The sequence below is a fragment of the Anopheles arabiensis genome, chromosome 2, assembly GCF_016920715.1.
Source record: "Anopheles arabiensis isolate DONGOLA chromosome 2, AaraD3, whole genome shotgun sequence".
Lineage (NCBI taxonomy): Eukaryota > Metazoa > Arthropoda > Insecta > Diptera > Culicidae > Anopheles > Anopheles arabiensis.
Genome location: NC_053517.1, coordinates 5,992,061 through 6,015,081, shown reverse-complemented (window position 1 = coordinate 6,015,081; position 23,021 = coordinate 5,992,061). Strand labels below are relative to the sequence as shown.

Sequence of the window (23,021 nt, the reverse complement as noted above, 5' to 3'; positions counted from 1 at the left end):
TACTTTTTACAAAAACATGTCTTAAATTAAAATGGGAAAAGAACACATTTATAGCGCATTTCATGCGTGGTTTGTTTAATTCAATTGATGTTTTTTTTTTTTGAAAAATTGCTGTACTGAACTTGTACTGCTTTTTATACAAGATAGATTTATAGATTATTTATAGATAGATTTAGATTTTTTTATAGATAGTTCGAGATCCACATTTTCTAAATAAAAATTTTAAAATTTGCTTTTGTCCATTTTAATGACCCATAGTGCGTTCGCCCGTACATTCGCGCATCGAAAACATCGCTTCGGTAGGCGATGAAAAACGTGCAACGGTTTTGAAATTATTCCTTGCACATTTAAATTGTTATTTCAAATAAAATGCAACTGTTACATTGTAAGTGAAGCAATTTTTTTTTACTTTGCTGGCTTTTCCAGTGAGTTTGCTGATTAAACTCGACAGAATTTATTGTTTATGTATTTTGTCCAAACATTTTGTCCACACATTTGAATTTAAATTCCGTATGTAACGTACGCTTGCAATGCATACGTAGCAAAAGTATGTAAAATAATGTTTTCAAATGTCTTTTCCGGTAAGCGTACGATCATCCACATGACATGGCCGCATAACGCACCAAAATGTTCAAGTTCAAAAACACTCTTCAGCATATGTTGTGTTGGTGGAGACGCGGATGGAGTTCGGCACACAGCGCATCCGACTTCCAACATCTGCTCCACCCGGGACAAAGCATAGCACAGCTCAGTTAGTGTTATTTCGGCAGCAGAACAAGCCGGTTCAGTTGTTGGAGAAGACGACTCATTCACTGGTACGGTTTAGAAGCACAGCAAAAAGGCGTAATAAAACCCCCACATCCCGTAAAGCAGTGTTGCATTGATAGAGCATTGTTCTCCTATTTCGCCACATACCGATAAGAAGTGTGCCACTAAAAAGTGTGCCAAATTTAGCCGGAGCACAGCGTGGACACGCGGCGCTCGATAGTTTCGGTGCTCGGAAGTGTTTGAAGATTTGAAATTTGTAAGCGGATAAAAAGCGATCAAAGTGAAGTTCCGTGTCCGCGATCGTGCGCGATCGTAAATCAGCGTAATTACCGATCGATGGCGCTATTTTTAAACCCATTATAATCTTTACGCGGCTCTTTGCGGATTAGCGCCGTGGACTTTTTTGGAGAGTCGTATGCATACGTGTGCCTGTGTGTCTGTGTGTGTGTTTCCACGCGTGTATCTTTCTTATGTTTATGCTAGCCAACTTCCCTTCCCCGTCGGATGAGTACGATGTTGCGCGCACAAGAGCACCCGTCGAGTGGGTGGGCCCGGCAGCTTGTAAACAAAGCGATCGTTCTAACGCGCAAACCACGTGCCGTGCGTGTGCCTGCCACTGCACAAAGGGAAGGCGGAAAGATGGTTTTCAAATCTCCCACAAGTGCGAGGAATGATGAATTGACTCGACGATTACAGGGACCTATTATCGTATTTTAACGCCACTGGAAGCGCCACCGTGTTCCCCGTGATCTCTCTTTCTTCCGTCGTTGTAATCCGATCTTCCCTTCCTTCTCCCGCTCTTCCTTCTGCTAGATGATCGCGATGCGGAAGACACCACTTCTGTTGATGGTGCTGTTAATGGCCACGGGGCCGATCAAAGCAGATCCCGTGCAGTCTGGTGAAGTCGCAACGATCGGGCAGGACATGCGCACGCTGCTGGACGACGTGAAGTCTCATCTGAACCGTTTCAATTCCCACTACCTGATCAATCTGGAGCAGCGGATCGTGTCGCTGCTGACCACGATGACGAGCCTGGATGCGAACGTGAAGACGCTGCAGGAAAAGTCTCAAGTTTGGGACGTCTTCCAGCACCACATAGGGGCGTGGAGCGAACATATCAAGTCCGTGGACAACAAGCTCGAAATATTGAGGAAGTAAGTGTGATGACTGTGGTTACTGGACGTTACCAGTCTTGCCAATCTTTTGTCCTTTCTTCACCCCCCAGGACGCACGAAACACCTTCCCCGACGCTCGAGACGCGTCTCTCCAGTCTGGACTTTAAGGTCCAGCACATCTTCGAGAAGGTCGACGTGATCAACGAAAAGCTGCACGATATCACCAAAACCGTCTACGCCCTGTCGAGCAGCAGCGCAAACAATCGAGGACGGCGCAACGACCGGTTGGAGTCTGCTGCTGCCGCCGAGCAGGCCGCAATCCTTACGAAAATCGGCCACCTTCAAAAGCAAATCAATCGCATCGAGAGCAACGGGAATGGTTGCCAGAGCAAAGCGAACGGACAGCAGCAGCAGCAGCAGGGAAACGGTCGCACAGGCGCGACGGCCAAGTTTCGAAAGGACACCTCCGACTCGGACGAAGAGATGGATGACTTTCTCGACAAGCTGACGACGAAAAAGTTGCGCGAAATGGTGTCCAACCGCAAGCAGTGCCGTTCGTTAGACGTGCTCACGAGCTTGGTGCGATCGGTCGAGGATCGCACGGTACGCATCTACGACCTGGAGGCGAACCAGTTCGAGCAGATACTGTCCTGCTGCCAGCGGACGAACAACGAGGTAACGACCTTCACCAACAGTGCGGACATTCTGCTGAAGCGCATCGAGCACCTGGTGCTGGACGTTGACCGGAAGGTGGAGAAGCGAAACAATCTGTACTGTGACAGGCAGGCGCATGTGGAGGAAGGGAAGCCTCCCGAACAGCCTGCCAGTAAAGTGAATGCAACACGGAAGGAGAGTGTCGACGACAGCTTGCCCGATGTCGATATTGGAAGTGGTAGCGAGGAATCGATGGCCGATGCCACCGTCATAAGCTCGGGCGCGATCGATCAGCACGAGGAGATCAGCTTCCACCATCCGGACAAGGATGGGTGTCATCAGCTGCTGAAGCGTTTCAGCGGTGTGTACACCTTCGCGGAGGTTGAGCTGAACGAGGCGCGGCGGGATTTCAACCGCCGGTACTGTGAGTTTGCAACGGGCGGGCCCGCGTGGACAGTGGTGCAGCGGCGCAATTGGTACGACTTGCAGGAGAACTTCAACCGCTCCTGGAACGAGTACAAGTACGGGTTTGGTGATCTTGGGTACGAGTTTTGGTTGGGAAATGATTTCATCCACAGGTGAGAACGACGACGATAATAGTCCAAGTACAATATCTTCATAACACGCTGGTCGATTGCTTACAGATTGAGCTACGACGACAATGTGGAGCTGCGGATCGAGTTGGAAGACTTTGAAGGACAGCGAGCGTACGCCGGCTATGGCACGTTCCGCATGGAGTCGGAAAAGTTTAACTACAATCTGATGGTGGCGGACTACCACGGCAATGCGTCGGACGCGTTAGCTTACCATAACGATCATGATTTCAGTACGTACGATCGTGCGAACGATAAATCGAATGGAGGTTTCCCGTGTGCTCTTACGTTTGGCAGTGGCTGGTGGTTTAACAGGTAGGTGGAAACTTCTGGGTAAATGTTCATAATTTTCTCACCATTGGATCTTCTTTTTGCCCACAGCTGTGCAGAGTCCAACCTGAACGGGAAGTACTATCTGGAGCATCCACGCAGCCACAAATCCACCGGCATTCTGTGGGAATCATGGTTGGGAGATTATTCGCTCAAGGCGGCAAAGATGATGATACGCCCGAAAGACACGTGGACTAGGGATGAGGAGCAATCGGAGAACGACACTCCCGTGGATCCGTAAAATGAGTGTAACCACTAGCAACTGCTGCCGGTGAGTAGCATAGGTTGCACATAAAATATACTATTATAATGTTTATATTATTTTTTACCAAAATTGAGCGAATATTCAAGATATAACAAATATAATCTCTATCCCAAAAGGCTTCATAGTCCTAACGTCATAAGGAAACATGGGTGAGAACTCTGAGTTTATAAGAATTTTGACAAAAGCAAGGATAATATCACGACCTGGAGATCAATGCATAGAAACACTACATTATATTCAGCGTATTCCTTTTGTCTTGTGATCAATCTCATGAACTAGCGAGTGCTCCATCAGCTTAACAAAACATAAGCAATTCCTAACACTTTTGGATATTTCTTCCAAACGATCTTCCTCTACTCTAAGCGTCTATTCTCCATCATATAGTTTGCTATCTGTAAACGAATGTTCGCCAACCTGGAGGCAGGTTTGATCGGTTTGCTTTGCAATCTAGGCAAAATGTATGACGAATCAGGCACACCCTTCCCACATCCCAACGTCTCCTCGGTGCTGTTTTTCCTCCTTAAAAAATTAAACAAATACACTGCTGCCATCACAACCTTGCCGGCCTTGTCCGGCTGCAGATTAATAATTGTGCCAAAAATTTTAAACCTACTACACAAACCATCAAACGCCACCGCTGCCGGTGTGCGGGCTTGCGACATACGGTAATTAAATGTACTTTCCGGACTGTCCGGTTTAATATGTCCTCCAAACGGGCGTATACAATACTCTGTGAAGAGGAACGATTTATCACCTAACAGCATGTAGGGAATTTTTACCGCGTGCCATTCATCTAACACCGCTGGCGGTGGAACGTTCAGCTCGTGGTGTTCAAATTTTGAATGGTAGCTAGCATTCCTTAACATCCCACCATCCGCAATGCTGCCCTTTCCTCCCACGCAAACGTACATAAAGTTGGCACTGGCATCTACTACGGCAAGCAGTACTATGCTGTAGAAGCCCTTGTAGTTGAGGTAGTCTTTGTCGGTGTGTAACGGTTTCCGGATTTTAACATGCCGTGCGTCAATCACGCCGATTGCATGGGGAAACTGCCACCTATCTTGGAATGCCTCTGAAACGCGCAGCCATCCAGCTTCACTTGGCGGAAACTGCAATGAAAGAGAGGACACGTTTTAGCAAACAAACACGCTTGCATTCTCTTTCGCTTGAAATGAGCTCAATGTTGCAGCATAACATGTCCCAGATATACCAATTCTACAACAGGAGATAAAGTTAGGGGTTTTCCGATTGTAAAAGTACTCCTAAGATCCTAACAGGATCCTACAAAATGGGCAAATTACTACCCCGACCATACACCCGAGGAGAAGTCTCCGCAGACCCCACGGCAAGGAAAATGATAGAATATTTCTGGTTTTAATTACGACAACAAAACTCACCTGAACATAACGTTTCAATGCTTTTATCAAACACTCGCACACCTCCGGTATGATGGTTCTGATCGACGAAGCAGATATCTGGGAGGAAAAGGGGAGAGCTTTACTAAACGCATCATCATGAATACTAGTGTTCTATATACTTACGTCATACAAACTAGCGAGGGCCATGAAGGACTCTCCGGTGGCAAGAAAGCGTAGTGTTACGATAAGCCGCTCTTTAGCCGTAAATGCTTTTCGCATAAACGTATCTCGTCTGCTGATTTTGCCGGATATTTCATTCAACAGATAGTTGAAGTCTTCCTCACTCATGCCTAACAATTCCCGCACGGTCTCATCGGACATTTCCTCCGAAGCAGTCGGCATTTCACTCACTGTGCTATTATCCATACTTTACTAGCGATAGTTGTACGCATATTTAACATCTTTTGGAGATACTTTTGGTAAAGAATTTAGAGAGAGATTGTTGATTTGTTTACAGCAATTGCCGGCCGCCCGATCGTTTGTTTACATGTCATACGGACTGTCAAAACGCCCAAGGTGTAGACAGCCGAAACCACAATTTACAGGGTTCGCCACAATTTATTGGTCATTTCCCATAACTTTTTGAGCTCGTCTCACGATTTATTCATCGTATCGCATTGTTCGTTTTCATATTTTTTTGGTATCGTCTGATTGGATATCAATACAATTGAACCAAAAATTCTGGGAAACGACCAACAAATCGTAGAAACACACCAACAAAATATGGGAAGCAACCCAAAAATTATGGGAACCGAACAAGAAATCGTCGCAAACCCTGTAAATTCAACACGATTTTCAACATGATGCTTGGCGATATTTTGTTGGGAAAAGGTTAAAATAAATGTGTTGATCTTAGAACGGATACTCATTAGGATGGCTTCTAGTGACGGTAAAATAAAATTCTCCTTATTCTCCAAACCGAAAGGACCGCTGGGAAAAAGCCCGGCAGCAAATTTCATCCCTAAAAAGCATGATGGCAGAGAAAAAATTGATTTTATAGAAAACAATACAATAAAAACAACCGGGTAAGTTGTGCGGCTCCGATAATCCAAACCAATCCTGTTCAACCCTTGAAATGTCGATCATTCTAGCAAGCAGCAAGATGAAGCTCCCAAGCTCCTGGTTATTCCACTACCGAAGCCAAACAAACCGGTGATACCGGTTGCGCCCCCAGCTAACGCTGGTCAATCAAAACAACCGAATCCACAGGAAGCATCCCAAAGTGCACCCGATGGCAGCGAAACGCTCGAACAACGAGCCGCCCGGGAAATAGTGGAACAAACAGCGGACGCAATTGTGAAAAAAGAACAAGCGGCTAATTTCGTCGTACCGTTGCGGGCAGAACTGCGGCTCGAGGATAGTGCACGGCAAAGCAATCTGGACGATTATGAGTCCGTGCCGATCGAACAGTTCGGTATGGCGATGCTGCGTGGTATGGGTTTCACCGGGGATCCAACGAGTGAAAGTGATAAATTAACGCCCGGTCCAGAGCTGCGACCGAAAGGACTAGGGCTTGGTGCGGATAAAACTATCAAGGGAACCGTTGGGACGGGCAACAACCGATCAGCGGCGCCGGATGAAAATCTAGTGATGAAATGCGGCGCACCGGTGAAAATTGCAATGGGTAAACTTCAAGGAAAGTACGGCCTGGTAAGTGATAGAACTTTATTAATACTTCCTTCTGTCCATTTATCATACTATCGCATCAAAACCATCAGTATCCTGTACCAGTTCTCGCATCAGTGCGTAGTAATGTTGTAAACGTTTATCTGCCTGATGTAAGGTCGGATTTTCACACACTGCCGGAGGTAGTTGAGCAACGTTTGGTATCGCGTAGGTGCCCATAACGAGAGCCAACCTTCCAAATTGCTTCAACTGCCGTTCGAGCTCTTCCCGTGGCAGGTCACTTTCAGCACTGCCACCCATTCGCTGTAAAGTGGCAGAGAAAGCATCGTAAAACGCTGTTACAAGACTGTCGAATTTGCTACGGCGTAGATCGAGCTCTCCGCAAAGGAAAATGAACAGCGTGTAATCCAGCACGGGTGAGCCATAGCGAGCCATCTGCCAATCGAACAGACAAACATCCTTCACATGACCGTTGGCGTCATAACCGAACATAACGTTATTGGTCCAACAGTCCCCATGATTCAGGGCAGCGTACGGTTCGGCTCGAGCACCTCGAACATGCGCTCCCGTCCTAGGCCACATGGAGTGGGACAAATCGAGCAAATCACGATGATGCCTTGGTTCCGTGTCCACATCAAAGGCCGATGCTGCCAGCTGACAGTTGCGAGGCGTCAAAGGGCGCGTTTGTTCCGTGTCCAGTACGACGGACAAAAGATCGTTCAGCTGGCGAAGCTTCTCAAACATTTCCGGTCGATGGTGCTTGAGCGCAAAGGAACACGCATTGAGCCGGCCCAACGCTTCCATCAGTACACACACATGGTCATAATCCACTGGTACGTACTGATCGAGCAGCTTCATTGGTGGTCGCTGAAGGGCTAACAAGTCTTCCAGTATCAGCACAGCCTCTCCCCGGTCGCTATCGCAGTATGCGTGGTAACACTTCGGATAGTTGCCAAAGTATGTTTCATCCTGTCGGTCAATACCGTGCTGTAGCTGAAGCTCCTCGAACGCTGGCAGCACATGCTGGTAGATAAAAAGCTCCCGCTCGAACAGCAGCATTGCATTGAAGCGCTCCCGTTGCTGTCGATCTTCGGGTGGGAATTTGCATATTACCGTTAGTGTTGGTTGCACTGAGCTAATGAATCGAGCCCGCACAATAAGTCCAATGTATCCGTCTCCCGTTTTGGAACCCGGCTCGTACTGGATGGAGAGCTGCTCCGGGGCAAATCCTTCCTCTTTTGCTACAATTAGGAGTCGTTGCTGTACGTACGCTGGAACGTTTACCGTGGACGCCATCCTTGACACAAGTGCCGTTTGTTACACGATGGAACGGGTTTGAAGATCTGCACGATAGTTGCTAAATTTGGCAAGAGATAAGCAGAACAAAGTGACATTAGTCCTCAACAACAGCATTCAGAGACCGAGTGGTCAAATTCTTTTACTGTAATCATTATCAACAACAGCACACAACATCAAGGTGGTGACGCTCTAAAACATTAAATTGTTTATTGTGTGTGCAAATTGATATGAAACTCACACACTCTTGTTTGTTACAGGGTTTCACAAGTCACTTTACGATGTGAAGACTGCGTGGAGACTCTTGTTGCTTGCGAGACATACATATTGTTACTTTCACCTGCAGTCTGTTCCCGACCCCGGCAACCAAAATCCGTTACCGCCACGTATAACAGAAATCTCGGCTTTGTGGTTTATACGATCTGTCATTTGCCGGTGATTTTACGCCGGATTGCAGGCGTTAAGCGACTCTTTCAAGCCGTATTCGGGTAGGAAACACGAAAATGGTTCTCAATGGTCTCGCGACACACTTTTTTCTTAAACAATTTTGAAATTTAGACTATTGTAGAACGTTATAGAGGAGGATTTTTACTTAGGCTACCACCATTTTATTAAAAGCGTGGATACAGATCGCATATGGCAAACTATATGGACATTCAATATTGCTTAAATAATTTTATTTGCATCACTGTACCATCCCAATCCTTATTCTAATACCATCCCAGCAGCAATGGATGCGCTTTATTCCACAACAGTTTAAATATACCCCAACCGAACCATATCCCGAATGCATCCAGACATTCGCTTTTGATAGCGAATCGCGGCTTTTTCCGTCGTTCCGTACTCGAAATGAACCTCATCATCTCCATCGGGATTTTCTTTCACTAGTCCTTCCATTGCCTTATTCGTATCGGGTAGCTCATCGTTGGGCGTACAAATCATCGGCAATATCAACATCGCAATAAGAAGTCCGTACCGGCCAAACTTTTTCAACTGCTCTCGGAAAGCGCTACGTGGGAACTGTCGCTCGACGTCTCCTCCCAGGTTGTGCAGATGCTCGCTAAGGCTCTGGTAATAGATGCTCAGTAGCCGTTGGTAGCTATGGGAACGCATCTCCTCATCAGTACAGTTGAAGATGAAGTAGACCAGATCCAGCACGGGTGAACCGTACCGGGACAGCTGCCAGTCGATAAGTTTAATTTTGGAAGGTGTCTGATTCTAGAACGAAGCACAACATCGTCTTCAAAATAAGCTCAGTGAAGAGAACGGTAGTGTGTTACTTACATCTTCTGCATACTGGAACATCACATTGTTGGACCAACAGTCACCGTGGCCTATTACCGCGTACGGCTCGGCTGCATTTGCATCGACGCAAGCTTCGATCTCCTGCACGCATCGGTCTTGTAGCAGCTCCAGTTTTCCCCGTCGGTATGTATCATCTTTTTCGAGCGTATCGATTGCTCTACGGCACATACTAGCCGCCATCTTCGGGAATGTCTTCTTTGGGTCGAGCGCAAGCATTTTGGTCATTGGGTCAGTAAACTCCCGGCACTGCGCAAACTCTTCCGGCTGTTGATCTTTCATCGCAAACGAAAGAGCATGAAGCCGACCCAAGGTGGCCATGAGCAGCCGTGCATGCTCGAAATCGACAGGGTTCGCCTTGTCCCACATACGGTACGCCTGCAAGCGCAAATCCTCCATGATGACCACAGACTCCATGCTATCGAGCGTAGTCTTGGCGTAGTAACATCGAGGCACATTGTCAAACCGGGGCAAATGCTTCGCGAGAGCCTTTTCATCTTGGAACTTAAGCAGCAAGGGCAGAATTTGCATGTACGCTACCGTTTCTCTAGCAAACAGAGAAATTCCCTGCTGTTTGCGCGTTTCATTCTCCGGCAACAGCTTGCACAGAATTACCAGCTCTCGGTCACCCTCGCGAATGAACACCTTCACTAAATCACCAGCAAAACCATCCCCAAATTTGCTACCGGATTCGCTTTCGAGGCGGTACAAGCCTTCCGTAAACCCTTGTTCCCGGGCGACCTCCTTCAGTGCACCAGAGAAGCAGCGCGGAAAAGCGGTATTTTGATTAGCGGACATATTTTTTTTATTTAATCTTTTCAAACCACTCAATTGAAACAAACTTCGCACAACAGATGCTTTGCGTCGTGTAACTTAGCCGCAACTGATTGGTCGGATTGGTTGGCAGGTGCGTTTGAAGGGATTTTTAAGCTTTTATAACTACACCTAGACGTTGACCGCCAAACGTTTTTAAGATATCAGGCGTTTTTTTCCTTTTCACTTGTATTCTTCCAATGAATCAAACACCACTCGGTTCAAAGTTTCTATACTACCCCTATGTCCACGTTGGATGCTGATAAGCGTTGCGACAGCCACATTGATAATGCTGCAACTAAACACATGCCAAACGCGTCTGAACGCACTGCGGGGCCAAATCTCGTCGAGCGTTTTCGTAACTTGTATTTGTCGTGGTGGTACTTTGGCAAGGTACACATTCACGCACACATGATTAGATAGACTTTAAAGAACAATTTCAGCAAAAAGATCGAGATAACAAGTTTTCTTTCCCACACCGAGATAATAAGGTGTACCATACCCAATGAAACCAACACAAAAGCATGTATCGTGCCTAATGTTAGGGTATTTGCGAGCATTGATTAAGGTTTGCGAACATGTTTTTGTGACGGAAGTATTGTGTATTAGCGGTGTTTCAGACCATCGTGATCGTTTATCTTCCTGCAATTAGCTTATTTCTATTTATTCTATTTATTCTTCTGCTTCTTGTCTACCTCAAAAATGAGTGTAGATTTCTCAATCCATTTTAGAGCATTAATATATGGGCGTCTTTTCGTTAATGTACTCTATGAACACTCTTTTACTCATTGAAATTCGCGTGAAACTATAGCTGAGTAAATTAAATCATATCACGAGTAAACCATCTAGGGCTAGCACAATATCATTACTTATCGAATATCTCCGTTGCACCAACTTAAATATATCCATAGCGTATGGTATCGCGAATGCATCCGGACATTCGTTTCCGATAGCGAATTGCGGCCTTTTCCGTCGTGCCGTACGCCAGCTCAGCGTTGGTGTTTCCATTAGTCATGTCATTCATGAAACCCTCCATTGCCGTGTCCGTATCGGGCAGCTCATCGTTCGGAGTGCAAATGATCGGTAGCACCATCATGGACATCACAAGTCCGTACCGGCCAAACTTTTTCAACTGCTCTCGGAAAGCGATGCGTGGATACTGCCGCTCAACGTCTCCTCCCAGGTTGTGCAGATGCTCGCTAAGGCTGTGGTAATAGATGCTCAGTAGCCGTTGGTAGCTATGGGAACGCATCTCCTCGTCGGTACAGTTGAAGATGAAGTAGACCAGATCGAGCACGGGTGAACCGTACCGGGAGAGTTGCCAGTCGATCAATTTAATATTTGAAGGTGTTTTATTCTAGAAAAAAAGAAGGTGTCAACAGGCGTTAAATGTTGTGCTGCAAGGTGCAATCCAAGCATTGCTTACATCTTCTGCATACTGGAACATCATGTTGTTGGACCAACAGTCACCGTGACCTACAATAGCGTACGGCTCGGCTGCTTTGCCATCCGTACAGGCAACAATTTCTTGCACGCACCGATCCTGTATCTGCTTCAGTTTCTCCCGCCGGAAGTTATCGTGCTGGTCCAGTGTTTCGATTGCTCTACGGCACATACCGGCCATCATCACCTCAAATCCTTTGGTAGGATCGAGCTCCAACATTTTACCCATTGGATCTTCGAACGCTCGGCACTTGGCAAACTCTTCTGGCTGTTGATCTTTCATCGCAAACGAAAGAGCATGAAGCCGACCCAAGGTGGTCATGAGTAGCCGGGCATGCTCGAAATCGACAGGGTTCGCCTTGTCCCACATACGGTACGCCTGCAGGCGCAAATCCTCCATAATGATCACGGATTCCATCTTGTCGAGCGTAGTCTTGGCGTAGTAACACCGAGGCACATTGTCAAACCGGGGCAAATGCTTCGCGAGAGCCTTTTCATCTTGGAACTTTGTCAGCAGGGGAAGAATTTGCATGTAAGCTTCCGTTTCTCTGTCAAACAGTGATATGCCCTGCTGTTTACGCATTTCACTCTCCGGAAGCAGTTTACACAGCACTACGAGCTCACGATCGGCCTCGCGTATAAACACTTTCAACAGCTGACCTACGAATCCATCGCCCATGTTGGAACCGGATTCACTTTCGAGGCGGTACAAGCCCTCCGTAAATCCTTGTTCTTGGGCGACCTCCTTAAGTCCGGCAGCGATGTACTCCGGTAAGGATGTAGCGAGCAGTTCCGGCATCTTGTAATTCTTAGTTGGGTTTGCCTTTCGAACTGAAATTGTACCGTTTGTTGCAGACGTTGTTTGTGCGGTTCGGAGTAGCTACTTACACGTTCACTGTTTGGTCAATGAAGCTGGAGCACCACGGGAGGTCAGTTTTTAAAACAAAATTGCCGTCTACCTGGGACCGATGCGAAAAGATATCGATACCAGATATGGTTTGCGTGCTGCTGCCCCCCCACCGGTAAATGTGTGGTAAATGCTGATAACATGTTACTAACATTGATAATACCGCCTATACCCAGTTCACACGCCAGAGGCGACGCGTGACTGGCATCATTCCACAAATCTCCTTTTTTGTGCAGACTTTCGCACAAACAATAGCATTTGCAGTAAATGGTGCCGAGTTCGCGTGGCACAGCTCGATGCCAAATGACTTGCCATTAGTGACTGATAAGCTTGAAAGTAGCAACTCGATCCAGAAATTGTTGGGCATATAGGTAAAGACTAAGATAAGAATATACTGTCCGAAAATGACTGTTCAGGTCACACGTCCTGTATGGGTGGGGGGGTGTCGTTCTATGGATTTTTAAGAGCAGAGTGATGCCGGGATATCTACCATTCGTTTTTTTACAGCAGTCATGGTAGATTGTGTGGATGGTGAAATCTCAATGTTTGGAGTCAATCAATTTTTCCCTCTGTCATCATGATTTTCATGCATAAAGCGCGGTAGATTTAAAGCCTAGTCCATGCCCCTGAGTGAGTACTGTTATACTTTATAATCGATCATTTGAGAAGGTTCATTCATATGGATCTTTAATGAAGAGTTCTTCGAATCACGAAAGGAATATTCAATCTCTGGTGCTGCGCGTAGATTTACGTAGTTCGTTCAAAGCAACGATGCTTGTACGTCACATGTACGCTCACAAATATCCATACCGTATGGAATCTTGAACCACGGCTCTGATGCGTGTGGCATACGCTTCCTGGTTGGATTCGGTAGTTTTGAAGAAACTTTCATCCAGCTGCTGCGTTTCCGTCATCTTTTGTGCCAACGCTTCAATGTCGGGTAGTTCGTCGTTTCGGGTACACATCATCGGCACCAGGAACATGCCCATCAATATCCCATACCGACCAAAGACGAGCAACTGTTCGTCGAGCACTGCACGAGGGAAAAGCTCACTCGCATCATGCTGCAACTTGGTCAACATGGTCGACAACGAGTCATAGTAGATGTCAATCATTTCGTGATAATATTTGCGCCGGAACTCGCCATCGGTGCAGCAAAAGATAAAGTACATCAGGTCCTGCACCGGCGTAACGTAGCGCATCACCTGCCAATCGAACAGCACGATTTCCTTCGGGATTCCCTCCTGCGAATGTGAGTGGAATGATAACAGCACCTTATGGTAATGTTGATTCTTGCGTACCTTCACACTCAAAGCCCACTTACCTCATATCGGAACATCATGTTGTTGGTCCAGCAGTCGCCATGTCCTACCACCGCGTACGGTTCGGCCAATTCAGCCTTGCCGCAGCGCGCAAGCTCGTCGAACACGTCCTCCTTTAGCTGCTCCATCTTGGCCCGCTCGATCGTGTCCTGCTCGCGCAGCGCATCGATCACCATCTGCAGCTGCGAGAGGATCATGTTTCGAAACGGCCCGTCCGCCTTCAGCATCGGATCGAACGGGTTCGGCAGCTTGAATGGTGCGAACCTCTCCGGCTGGTCACGCTTCATTGCCAGCGAAATCGCATGCAATCGACCGAGGTGTGTCATAAAGAGCGTGCCGTGCGCGTAATCGATAATGTTGTGCTTGTTCCACAGCTGAAACTCGCGCAACCGAAGATCCTCCATGATGATGACCGATTCCTGGGCCGTCTCATCACAGTGCGCATGGTAGCAGCGGGGCGTATGGAAAAACCCATCATCCCGGCTCAGGATGCCCTTCGCTCGCTGGTACTCGTAGATGGTAGGGAGGAAGCGATCGTACACCAGCACCTCCCGGGCGAAGGCAGCCATCGAGCTGAACTGCTCGCGGCGAGCATCGTCCAGTGGGGGTATTTTGCACAAGTACACTTCCCGCCTGTCGCCCTCGCTGATGGTGGCCTTGAACATCTGTCCCACGAACCCATCGCCCTTGCTCGATCCGAAATCGAACTCGATCGTAAAGTTGCCCTCCGTGAAGCCTTCCTTTGGGGCGAGCTGCTTGAGCGCTGCGTGCAGATACGCGGGTAATTCCGGCACTTGTTCGCTTACACTTTCGGTGCGTTCTTCACCATGTCCGTTGGTGGTGGTGGTGGACGTTTCCGCGATCGCTGACGAGAGTGCTTGATCTGCCATGGCTCTTCGAAGCTCCAGTGATGTCACCAAATGGCAAATTGATGTTTCACGAACGGCGATGCCGGTACGATTGCTCACACAGCGACGACCAAATCAGTACTGAGCGGCGCGTGCACTTGACCGAGAAATTCCCGCCCAAGGGGTTCTACTCCACCATTCTGAGCAAGGGTAACACCGGAGGTGTTGTATCTTGATCGTATGAGTTTGTGTGAATGGTCGGTGGACAAGATACAAACACACTTGTCGGAACATTGTCGTGGCACGAACAGACGTGATATACATACATTTCTATCTTTCAACGAGTGTTCCCCCCATCTACCGCCCAGATTCACTCGTGTCGCAGCCCTCGTTGTCCCCCGTATGGGCCTGTGTTTCAAGCCTACCTTCCGGGTTTGACGACCGCTGATTAGAAGGGTGCTAGTGCTGACTACGCGCTGCTCAACACAGACTGCCAACATCTACAGTAGAGGTCCACCTTTCGGACCCCTGGCCGTCGTTAGCGTTGTTTTAATATGTTGCCAAGGTCGTGCCACTGCTTTTTTTCAAATCGCAATAGATCGTGATGCTGTGCGATAGGTCCGTTTTCGTGTCAATAACCATGAGTGGTCCCTAACGATCGATGTAGTAGTGGTTATGGATGGGTGTGCTGGATGAAGAGAGGCGATTGATTTGATGATTTGGTCGTCCCGTGCCGCTGATGAGACGTTCGTTTTGTTTATGAAGATTGATGTGAAATTTGGCTAACCATTAAGCTAACCACCACTATTGTCACAGTGTTCAAACACACTGTTTGATGTTGATGGGATGATTTTTTGTTTGAATTTCATGCGCACACGGGCCCGGTCGCACACACATCAGATAAGATAAGATGCGCGGGCAAAGAGTTTTGCATCCCAAAACATATCTTCTTCCCTCGCAGTTTGTGCCGCCGGTACACCGCGGGCGAGCGGTCCAGGGCGGTGAAATTATTCCATTGTGTTTGGAAGCCGCCCCGGTCATGGCCAATGACTGAGCAGTTCTATTAATTTACTTGTTATCATCTAGCGCTGCTCTCTGGGGGTGGTGGTCAGCCGGTTTCGCGCGTACCCGTGGAGACTGATTTGCGATTTTAAACACATCAGTCTTTTGCAAGTCACGGCACAGCAAACCCTCCGCAGAAATTGCACAGTGTAGCCTATAATGATTGTACAGTTTAATGGTGTTGAAAGTTACTGTTTTAGATGATATAACAAAACAGTTCAACGATTTTTCAGAATATGAAACTGTAGTTTCTTTTTCCTTACTAAAGCATTCCAAAATCCTTTTTTTTATAATCTTTAAGTCATTGCCAATCCTGCACGATAAGATATCTCGCCCCGTTCGTATTGCAACACTCGTATTTTGTAAGGAAGCATTTGTCTTTGTCACACCTTCTGCCTGGTTCTGATCGGACCTCGGACTAGTTGCTCTCGATACGCCGGTTTAACAGCACACAACGGCAATCGTCTTGAACAGTGCCCGGGTTAGTTGAGTGAAAGAGAAGGTGAAAATGGTGCTTGAATCACTAGAGCAAGTAACAATTCCGGAAGAAGCAGCAATTGACAAAGCAATGACTGAAAATCATGTGACGCAACCGAACGTGAGTGAAGTAACGAGGGATGCCGCCGCACGTGAGCTTCCTGCATTCTTTTACACGGCCATGGAGCAAGTGGCTCGCGATGAAGGATTCACCGCCGGACAGTACACCATCGAAACGGAGGATGGGTCGAGCAAAGGTGACGGGTTTATCGGAGAATTGTTCCGAGCCTACCTTTCCGAGGGTGATCGACGGGAGACGTACCTGTGCAAGATACCCCCGCTGAACGAAGCACGCCGTCAGCAGTTTGGAACGATGGAGATCTTCGAGCGAGAGGTACTGATGTACAACAAGCTCCTTCCGCTCATGTTCGCTTACCAGGAGGCAAAGGGAGTGGGTCGTGGGGATGGATTTTTCTGCATCCCGAAATGTTACCACGCACACTACGATGGCCAGTCGGCGGAAGCGATCATTGTGATGGAAGATTTGCGCCTGAACCACTACAGTATGTTTAACAAGGACAAACCGGTAGACTACGAGCACGCCCGGCTAACGATGGAGCAGCTGGGCCGTTACAATGCGGTATCGTTGGCGATGAAGCACGACCGGCCCGAGCAGTTTGAACAGTTCAAGATGCAGGATTCGATGAAGGAGAGTATGGGTCCGGAGCATCCATTCATCGTCATGCTGCAGAAAACGACACGCGATGCGATGGAAACGCTCGAGCCGCATGAATCGAGGGAGCGAAACAAGATGCAAAAACTGCTCGACGGCATGCTGGCTGATGTGGACCGATACGCCAACTTTGAACTGGCAGAACCGTACGCGGTACTCGGGCATGGTGACTGCTGGATCAATAACATGATGTACCGGTATAAGGTGAGTGGTGAGCGCTCAGGAAGCAAAATATCGGTCGTGTACGTACAATTAAATCGATCGCCTGGATTTCAGAACGGAACACCCGAGCACATTGTTCTGCTGGACTGGCAGGTGGCCCGGTACTGCTCGCCCATACTCGACCTGGCGTACTTCATCTTCTGCTGTACGGATGAGGAATTTCGACGCCGGCACTACGACGAGATGATGAGCATCTACTACAACTCGCTCGCAACGCTGCTCGAAAAGCTCGGCCACAGCCCGCAGGAAGTGTTCCCGCGCACCGCTTTTCTGCGTCAGCTGCGGCAGTACGGTCGGTTTGGATTGATGCTGGCCGTGTTTCTCGTGCCGATGTTGTGTACGCGCAACGAGGATCTGCCCGACATGAACGCGACCGCTGAAATGTTCCGCGACACGGATAACGTTGATATCGCTATCTACACGAAGCACACAAATCAGAGCGCTTACCGTAAGCGCATGAGGGCGGTGATACGGGATACCGTGCGATATGGCTACATTTGATTGGCTTGGTAACATTTTTATCATGTTTTTTTTTTTTTAGTTTATTAGCTTTGGGACATTTTAAATGTAGTATTTCGTATGATTGTGTCCGCCACACAACTACTACTGTATCGTGTATGTATTAATTTCACAATATGTTTCGCCATAAATAATGAATTGTGTATGCCGAAAATGGTTTGCTACTTCCCAAAGACCCCCCCCCCCTCCGCCACAACACACACTTCCCAACAGAGGTGCGTATGCAATCTAAAAGCAACAATAGACCGGCGTCCATGCCCACACCGATAAGATAATGTGCATCGACGTGCGACAGTCTCGTGGCCAAACGGGGTATCCGCTTCCATTCCCATTTCCATATAAGGGTGGCAGTCGTGTGGCGCAAAATTCGCTGCGATTAGAAGAAAAAAAACATTCAGTCATCGTGAGTGTACGGCGCACTTTTTTAATGACCCTACGGCCCTACGGCCAAACGGGGCCACCAAGAGGACCCCTAGCAGCGCCGCCAATGCTCAGTTTTGCAATGGTTGTAACGCGTTCCGATGACTCAAACTTCCGGTCGGTGGTGGTGCTGGTGGTAGCCGGTCGGGGAATCAAGGACTCTTGGGTAATCTTGGAATTTGAGCTTATGCTCGTCCGAACGCTTCATAACGATGGGGAGTAGATTGGTGATGTGTTATCGTTACCGTACCGTTTTGCTACAGCTCGAGGTCTTTAGAGGGGCTGCAAAGACAAAGTCAGTGTTCGCGGTAGCGCTATGAAGATAGACCTCCTTTTGATGGACGTGATAAGCTATCGAAGTAGTGGTGTCTAGGGTCCAGGGAGGGAAAAACACTACAGCGTATGTGGTGGTGGTGGGGGGGTGTGATTAGATAAATCACATATTCCGTTGCTGGGAAATGTGATTCTAGCTACGTTTACGTACGACGACGGTACGCTGTTATCGGTTCTTCTCCTCGGCCGAGTACCGTGACAGGAACCTCGCATCTCGGCTGGGGATCTAAATATAACAGCTCGTCAATTGGTCGTCGCGATTCAGTTGATCGGTCACGGTGTACCCACTCTGGACGCGAAGCTACTGACGCAGAGAGCTCCAGTTTCGCTAAGCACAGCCGTATAGGTGTGAGAAAGTATATCGCAAGATGGCAGGGGAACACAATACGGAATCCGGTACGGAACAGCCCGTAGTCTCCGAGCGAGCAACAGCAGCTACACCGATGGAGGCATCAGTTGAAAAGTCGTCCGATGCTGTTGATACTGCCGTGGAAATAGTTGAGGAAAAGAAGGTTGATCAGCAGCAGGAAACAGTGCAGCAGGAGTTAATTGCTGACGTAGTTGAAGAGGAGAAGCCTGAACAGCAGCAGGAAATAGTGCAAGATCATGTACGGGAAGAAAATATTGCTGAGGTAGTTGTGGAGGAGAAGCCTGAACAGCAGCAGGAAACAGTGCAGGATGCATTACGGGAAGCATCGGTCGAAAAAATGCTGGTGGATGGTGGAATGATGGAGGAAACCAGTGTAGCAGTGCAAGAAATAGTAGAAGAACCGCACCACGAAGACTCACCAGACGTGTCCGTAAAGGAGGAAGCGGTAGCTGATGTATCTGCAGTTACGGAACAGACAGAGGCAGTGGAAAACAACGTGACGACGGAGCAAGCAAATAGTGAACTGGAGAAATCCGCTGAATTAAATGGTGAAACAGACGTTGCCGAGCATCCTGTTGCCAGTGAAGAAAGCTCTACCGCTCCACCAGCAGTCGCTGATGCTGCCACTAGCTCTGGTGAGCTTCCCCAGTATCTGTACAATGCCATGGAACAGGTGGCAATAGAGCAGGGCTTTACGGTGGGCAAGTTCAAGATTGAGTTTGACGTCGGTTCCAACAAGGGCGATGGTTTCGTGGGACAAATGTTCAAAGCTTTCCTGCAAGAGGGCGAACGACGGGAGGTGTTTCTGTGCAAGATTCCACCGCTGAACGAGGCACGCCGTCAGCAGTTCCAATCGATGACTATCTTTAGCCGCGAAACGCTTGCTTACAAGAGTCTACTACCGCTGATATTCACCTACCAGGAGGAGAAGGGCATCAGTAGGGAGGATGGGTTCTTTAACGTGCCGAAATGTTACTATGCCGAGTGTGACGAAACCACCGAACAGTCGGTCATCATCATGGAGGATCTGCGGCTGAAGGACTATCGCATGTGGAATAAGCTGGTGCCTGTGAACTACGAACATGCGCGGCTAACCATGCAGCAGTTGGGTCGACTGCATGCCGTATCGCTTGCGATGAAGCGTGACCGGCCGGCCGATTTCGAGCAGTTTAAGGTGCCGGACCCGCTGGAGGTGATGATGCCGGAAGGTAGTCCGTTCGAGGCGATGATGATTAAAATGCTCACCGATGCGAAGGAAACGCTTGAACCGCACGAAACCAAGGAACGAACGAAGATGCAGAAGCTGATTGACAATATGCGGCAGGAGATGAAAACCTGTACGGATGGTGCGCTGGCGGAGCCCTATGCCGTGCTCGGTCACGGTGACTGTTGGGTGAACAACTTTATGTTTCACTATAAGGTAGGTTAGGAGGCATACACACACACAATTCCTAAGCTATATCTTCGTTTTTCTATGCAGAACGGCGCCCCAGAGCATGTAATTCTGCTCGACTGGCAGATCACGCGGTACGTCTCGCCGGTCACGGACCTGTCGTACTTCATCTTCTGCTGCACGGACGGAGAGTTCCGGCGGCGGCACTACGACGAGATGATGAGCATCTACTACAACTCGCTGGAAGCACTGCTCGAAAAGCTTGGCCACAATCCGCAGGAAGTGTTCCCGCGGACGGCACTGATGCGACAGCTGCGCCGCTTCGGTCGGTTCGGCATACTGATGGCCATCTTCCTGGTGCCCATGCTGTGCACGCGCAACGAAGATCTGCCCGATATGGACGAGGCGGCCGAAAAGTATCGCGAAACGAATGAGATGGATTTGAACGCGATGACGCTGAATGCGAACCAGAGGGCGTACCGGGAGCGCATGAGCTCGGCGATACGGGACATGGTGCAATATGGCTACCTGTAAGCTCTCGGGGGCATCGGCGCATCTGGCCACCTCCAATGGAATTTGCGATAACATTGCGATATGTGTACGCGTGACGTGTTCATCGCACAAGGCAATGGTGGGAAGGCTCGAAAGTGTGCACGAGCTTAGCAAGAGTCGGTGTACTTTTAGATTTAGGAAAACCCCCTCGCAGGAAAGCTTTTTGAGAGACACATGCAGAGGATGTAAATACAGCTGTTTGCTGTGCGCAAATAAAAGCACACCGTAGATCATTTATGGAGACAAACGGAGAATGAAAACGAAGTAATTGTAAACTTATTCCCACCTGCCCGTGTATATGACGCTTAATGTCGATAAAACGTACCGTACCGATAAGCCTCCTGCTATCGTGTGTGTGGAGTTATCTTATCTTAAATTGTTTTTAAATAAACTTGACACCTGTACCCACATGTGTACATCCCGTAGCTTCATTCAGCAGTCATTCAGTCACAGTGAGAATGAAAAGCTCCTTAAACGTTCCCGAGTACGTGCGAGATGCGCTGGCCGGTGTGGCCCAACGGTTAGGCTTCACCAGCAATCAGCACTCGGTGGATTACGATTTCCGCGTGTTGGAAAACAATCGCTCGGTAGTGTCGGTGCTGTACCGGGTGACATTTCGCGAAGAGCCACGGGAAGCGACCGTGCTGTGTAAAGTGCCACCGCCCGATGCCGACGACACGCTGCTGGCGCTGTTCGAGCGTGAGGTGTTTGTGTATGGTAAGCTTTTGCCTGCGCTGGAGCAATTCCAGCGCACCCGACAGGAAGGAACGGCCGCCACACCGACTACGGCCGGCGACCGGGAGGAGTCGTCGGTGCCCTTTGCCCCGTCCTGCTACCATGCGCACTGTGATGCGAAAAAGGGCGAAGGCATCATTATACTGGAGGATGTGCAGCGGCGTGGATTTTCCAACCGTCACAAATTTGAACCGATGGATTACGACCATGCCCGGTTGGCGATGGTACAGCTGGGGCGCTTCCATGCCACCTCGCTCGCACTCAAGAAGCACCAGCCGGAGCTGTTCGAGCAGTACCGGTACATGGGCGACGTCACCGGTGAGCGTGTCCTAGCGATGGAAGGGTTCGAGCAAACCATGGAGCAAGCGTTTGAAAATGCGGCCGCCACACTGCCGGCGGGCGATGCGGCTAGGCGCGAAAAGTTGGCACGCCTTCGGGGATGCTTTGCCGAGGAGCTGCAAAACATCAGCGATACGGCCCTGTCGGAACCGTTCTGTGTCGTTTGCCATGGGGATTACGCGGGCGATAATATGATGTTTTCCTACAATGTAAGTGTCATCAGCGATGGCTGTGCACCGAAATCTGATCGCTTCCGATATCACGATATGTATTCTCCTGCAGGGCGGATTCCCCAGCCGGATGGTAATGCTCGACTGGCAGCTGGCCAAGTACGGATCGCCGGCGCTGGATTTTGTGCATACCGTGTTTCTGTCGACGGACGAATCGTTCCGTCGCAACCACTACGACAACATGCTGCAAACGTACCACAACGCCCTGCTCAGCCATCTGGAGCGGCTCGGGGACGATAGCGCAACGGAGTGGTTCCCGCTCACCGTGCTAATGCGCCTGATCAAGCTGCAGGCGCGTCAAGCGCTCGTGCTGGGACTGTTGCACATTCCGCTGACGGTGGCAAGCGAGGAGGCCGCCATCGTGGAGGGGGAACCGGGGGAAGAGGATGAAGATTCGGGATCGGTGCGGATAAGCGATACAACCGACGCGAAGTACCAGTCACGTATGGCCGGTCTGCTGAAGGACGTGTTCCGATTAGGCTTTCTATAGCGTTTGGCAATAAAAAATAATTAAAATTTGACAAGTTATTGAAATGCTCTTAGCCTTTTTTGTATTCGAATTAATTAAATGGTTGGTGATGACATTAAATTAATGGTTTAGTACAATCCATCTATATTGTTCTCATTATTCTATATTTCAGATTAAAAGCTTCGATGAAGACGCAAGCCGTGTGTTGATTGAAATGGCCATCGGAAAGGACCGGGAATGGTTAAACGAGCATGCGGTACAACTAGTAACAATGCAAGAATATAATAAAAACTCAAAAGTTATAAGTAGGTAATTAGTTTATTTGTTATATGCCCGGGTATTCACTTATTTATCTTTCTTACCGCTACTTACAGACAGTGTCAAATACGAGCAGTATAAGGATCGCGAGAAAAGCGGCACCTCAACAAGCAAACCGGAACCAGCACCGCTTAAGCTTAGTAGGCCCT

At 48.6% G+C, this 23,021-nt stretch overlaps 8 protein-coding genes across 8 annotated transcripts; 4 read left to right on the top strand and 4 right to left on the bottom strand.

Annotated features, from left to right (window-relative positions):
• The first annotated feature begins 739 nt into the window (after positions 1–739).
• On the top strand, positions 740–3,894 carry LOC120895748 (angiopoietin-2-like). The gene is made up of 5 exons (XM_040299337.1): positions 740–815; positions 1,582–1,922; positions 1,994–3,115; positions 3,182–3,445; positions 3,512–3,894. Exons 2-5 carry the CDS (start codon positions 1,582–1,584, stop codon positions 3,699–3,701), a joined length of 1,917 nt encoding a protein of 638 aa, XP_040155271.1. The 5' UTR covers positions 740–815; the 3' UTR covers positions 3,702–3,894.
• Positions 3,895–3,935: 41 nt separating this feature from the next.
• Positions 3,936–5,622, bottom strand: LOC120895749 (putative nuclease HARBI1). The gene is made up of 3 exons (XM_040299338.1): positions 5,267–5,622; positions 5,123–5,200; positions 3,936–4,834 (listed from the first exon to the last, which is right to left on the bottom strand). Exons 1-3 carry the CDS (start codon positions 5,507–5,509, stop codon positions 4,079–4,081), a joined length of 1,077 nt encoding a protein of 358 aa, XP_040155272.1. The 5' UTR covers positions 5,510–5,622; the 3' UTR covers positions 3,936–4,078.
• Positions 5,623–6,791: 1,169 nt separating this feature from the next.
• Positions 6,792–8,654, bottom strand: LOC120893971. The gene is made up of 2 exons (XM_040296232.1): positions 8,307–8,654; positions 6,792–8,126 (listed from the first exon to the last, which is right to left on the bottom strand). The coding sequence occupies exon 2, from the start codon at positions 8,063–8,065 to the stop codon at positions 6,836–6,838; it is 1,230 nt and encodes a 409-aa protein (XP_040152166.1). The 5' UTR covers positions 8,066–8,126; positions 8,307–8,654; the 3' UTR covers positions 6,792–6,835.
• A 66-nt stretch (positions 8,655–8,720) lies between these two features.
• LOC120893969 lies at positions 8,721–10,828 on the bottom strand. Its single transcript, XM_040296229.1, has 2 exons — positions 9,350–10,828; positions 8,721–9,283 (listed from the first exon to the last, which is right to left on the bottom strand). The coding sequence occupies exons 1-2, from the start codon at positions 10,163–10,165 to the stop codon at positions 8,822–8,824; spliced, it is 1,278 nt and encodes a 425-aa protein (XP_040152163.1). The 5' UTR covers positions 10,166–10,828; the 3' UTR covers positions 8,721–8,821.
• Positions 10,829–10,937: 109 nt separating this feature from the next.
• On the bottom strand, positions 10,938–15,045 carry LOC120896461. Its single transcript, XM_040300593.1, has 5 exons — positions 13,855–15,045; positions 13,329–13,774; positions 12,926–12,956; positions 11,607–12,503; positions 10,938–11,537 (listed from the first exon to the last, which is right to left on the bottom strand). Exons 1-5 carry the CDS (start codon positions 14,740–14,742, stop codon positions 11,076–11,078), a joined length of 2,724 nt encoding a protein of 907 aa, XP_040156527.1. The 5' UTR covers positions 14,743–15,045; the 3' UTR covers positions 10,938–11,075.
• Positions 15,046–15,328: 283 nt separating this feature from the next.
• Positions 15,329–22,833, top strand: LOC120893968. Its single transcript, XM_040296228.1, has 4 exons — positions 15,329–15,940; positions 16,064–17,176; positions 17,249–17,703; positions 22,727–22,833. Exons 2-3 carry the CDS (start codon positions 16,271–16,273, stop codon positions 17,693–17,695), a joined length of 1,353 nt encoding a protein of 450 aa, XP_040152162.1. The 5' UTR covers positions 15,329–15,940; positions 16,064–16,270; the 3' UTR covers positions 17,696–17,703; positions 22,727–22,833.
• On the top strand, positions 18,709–21,150 carry LOC120893966. The gene is made up of 2 exons (XM_040296226.1): positions 18,709–20,256; positions 20,317–21,150. The coding sequence occupies exons 1-2, from the start codon at positions 18,835–18,837 to the stop codon at positions 20,761–20,763; spliced, it is 1,869 nt and encodes a 622-aa protein (XP_040152160.1). The 5' UTR covers positions 18,709–18,834; the 3' UTR covers positions 20,764–21,150.
• Positions 21,220–22,619, top strand: LOC120893970. Its single transcript, XM_040296231.1, has 2 exons — positions 21,220–22,064; positions 22,138–22,619. Exons 1-2 carry the CDS (start codon positions 21,240–21,242, stop codon positions 22,573–22,575), a joined length of 1,263 nt encoding a protein of 420 aa, XP_040152165.1. The 5' UTR covers positions 21,220–21,239; the 3' UTR covers positions 22,576–22,619.
• Positions 22,834–23,021: the final 188 nt, after the last annotated feature.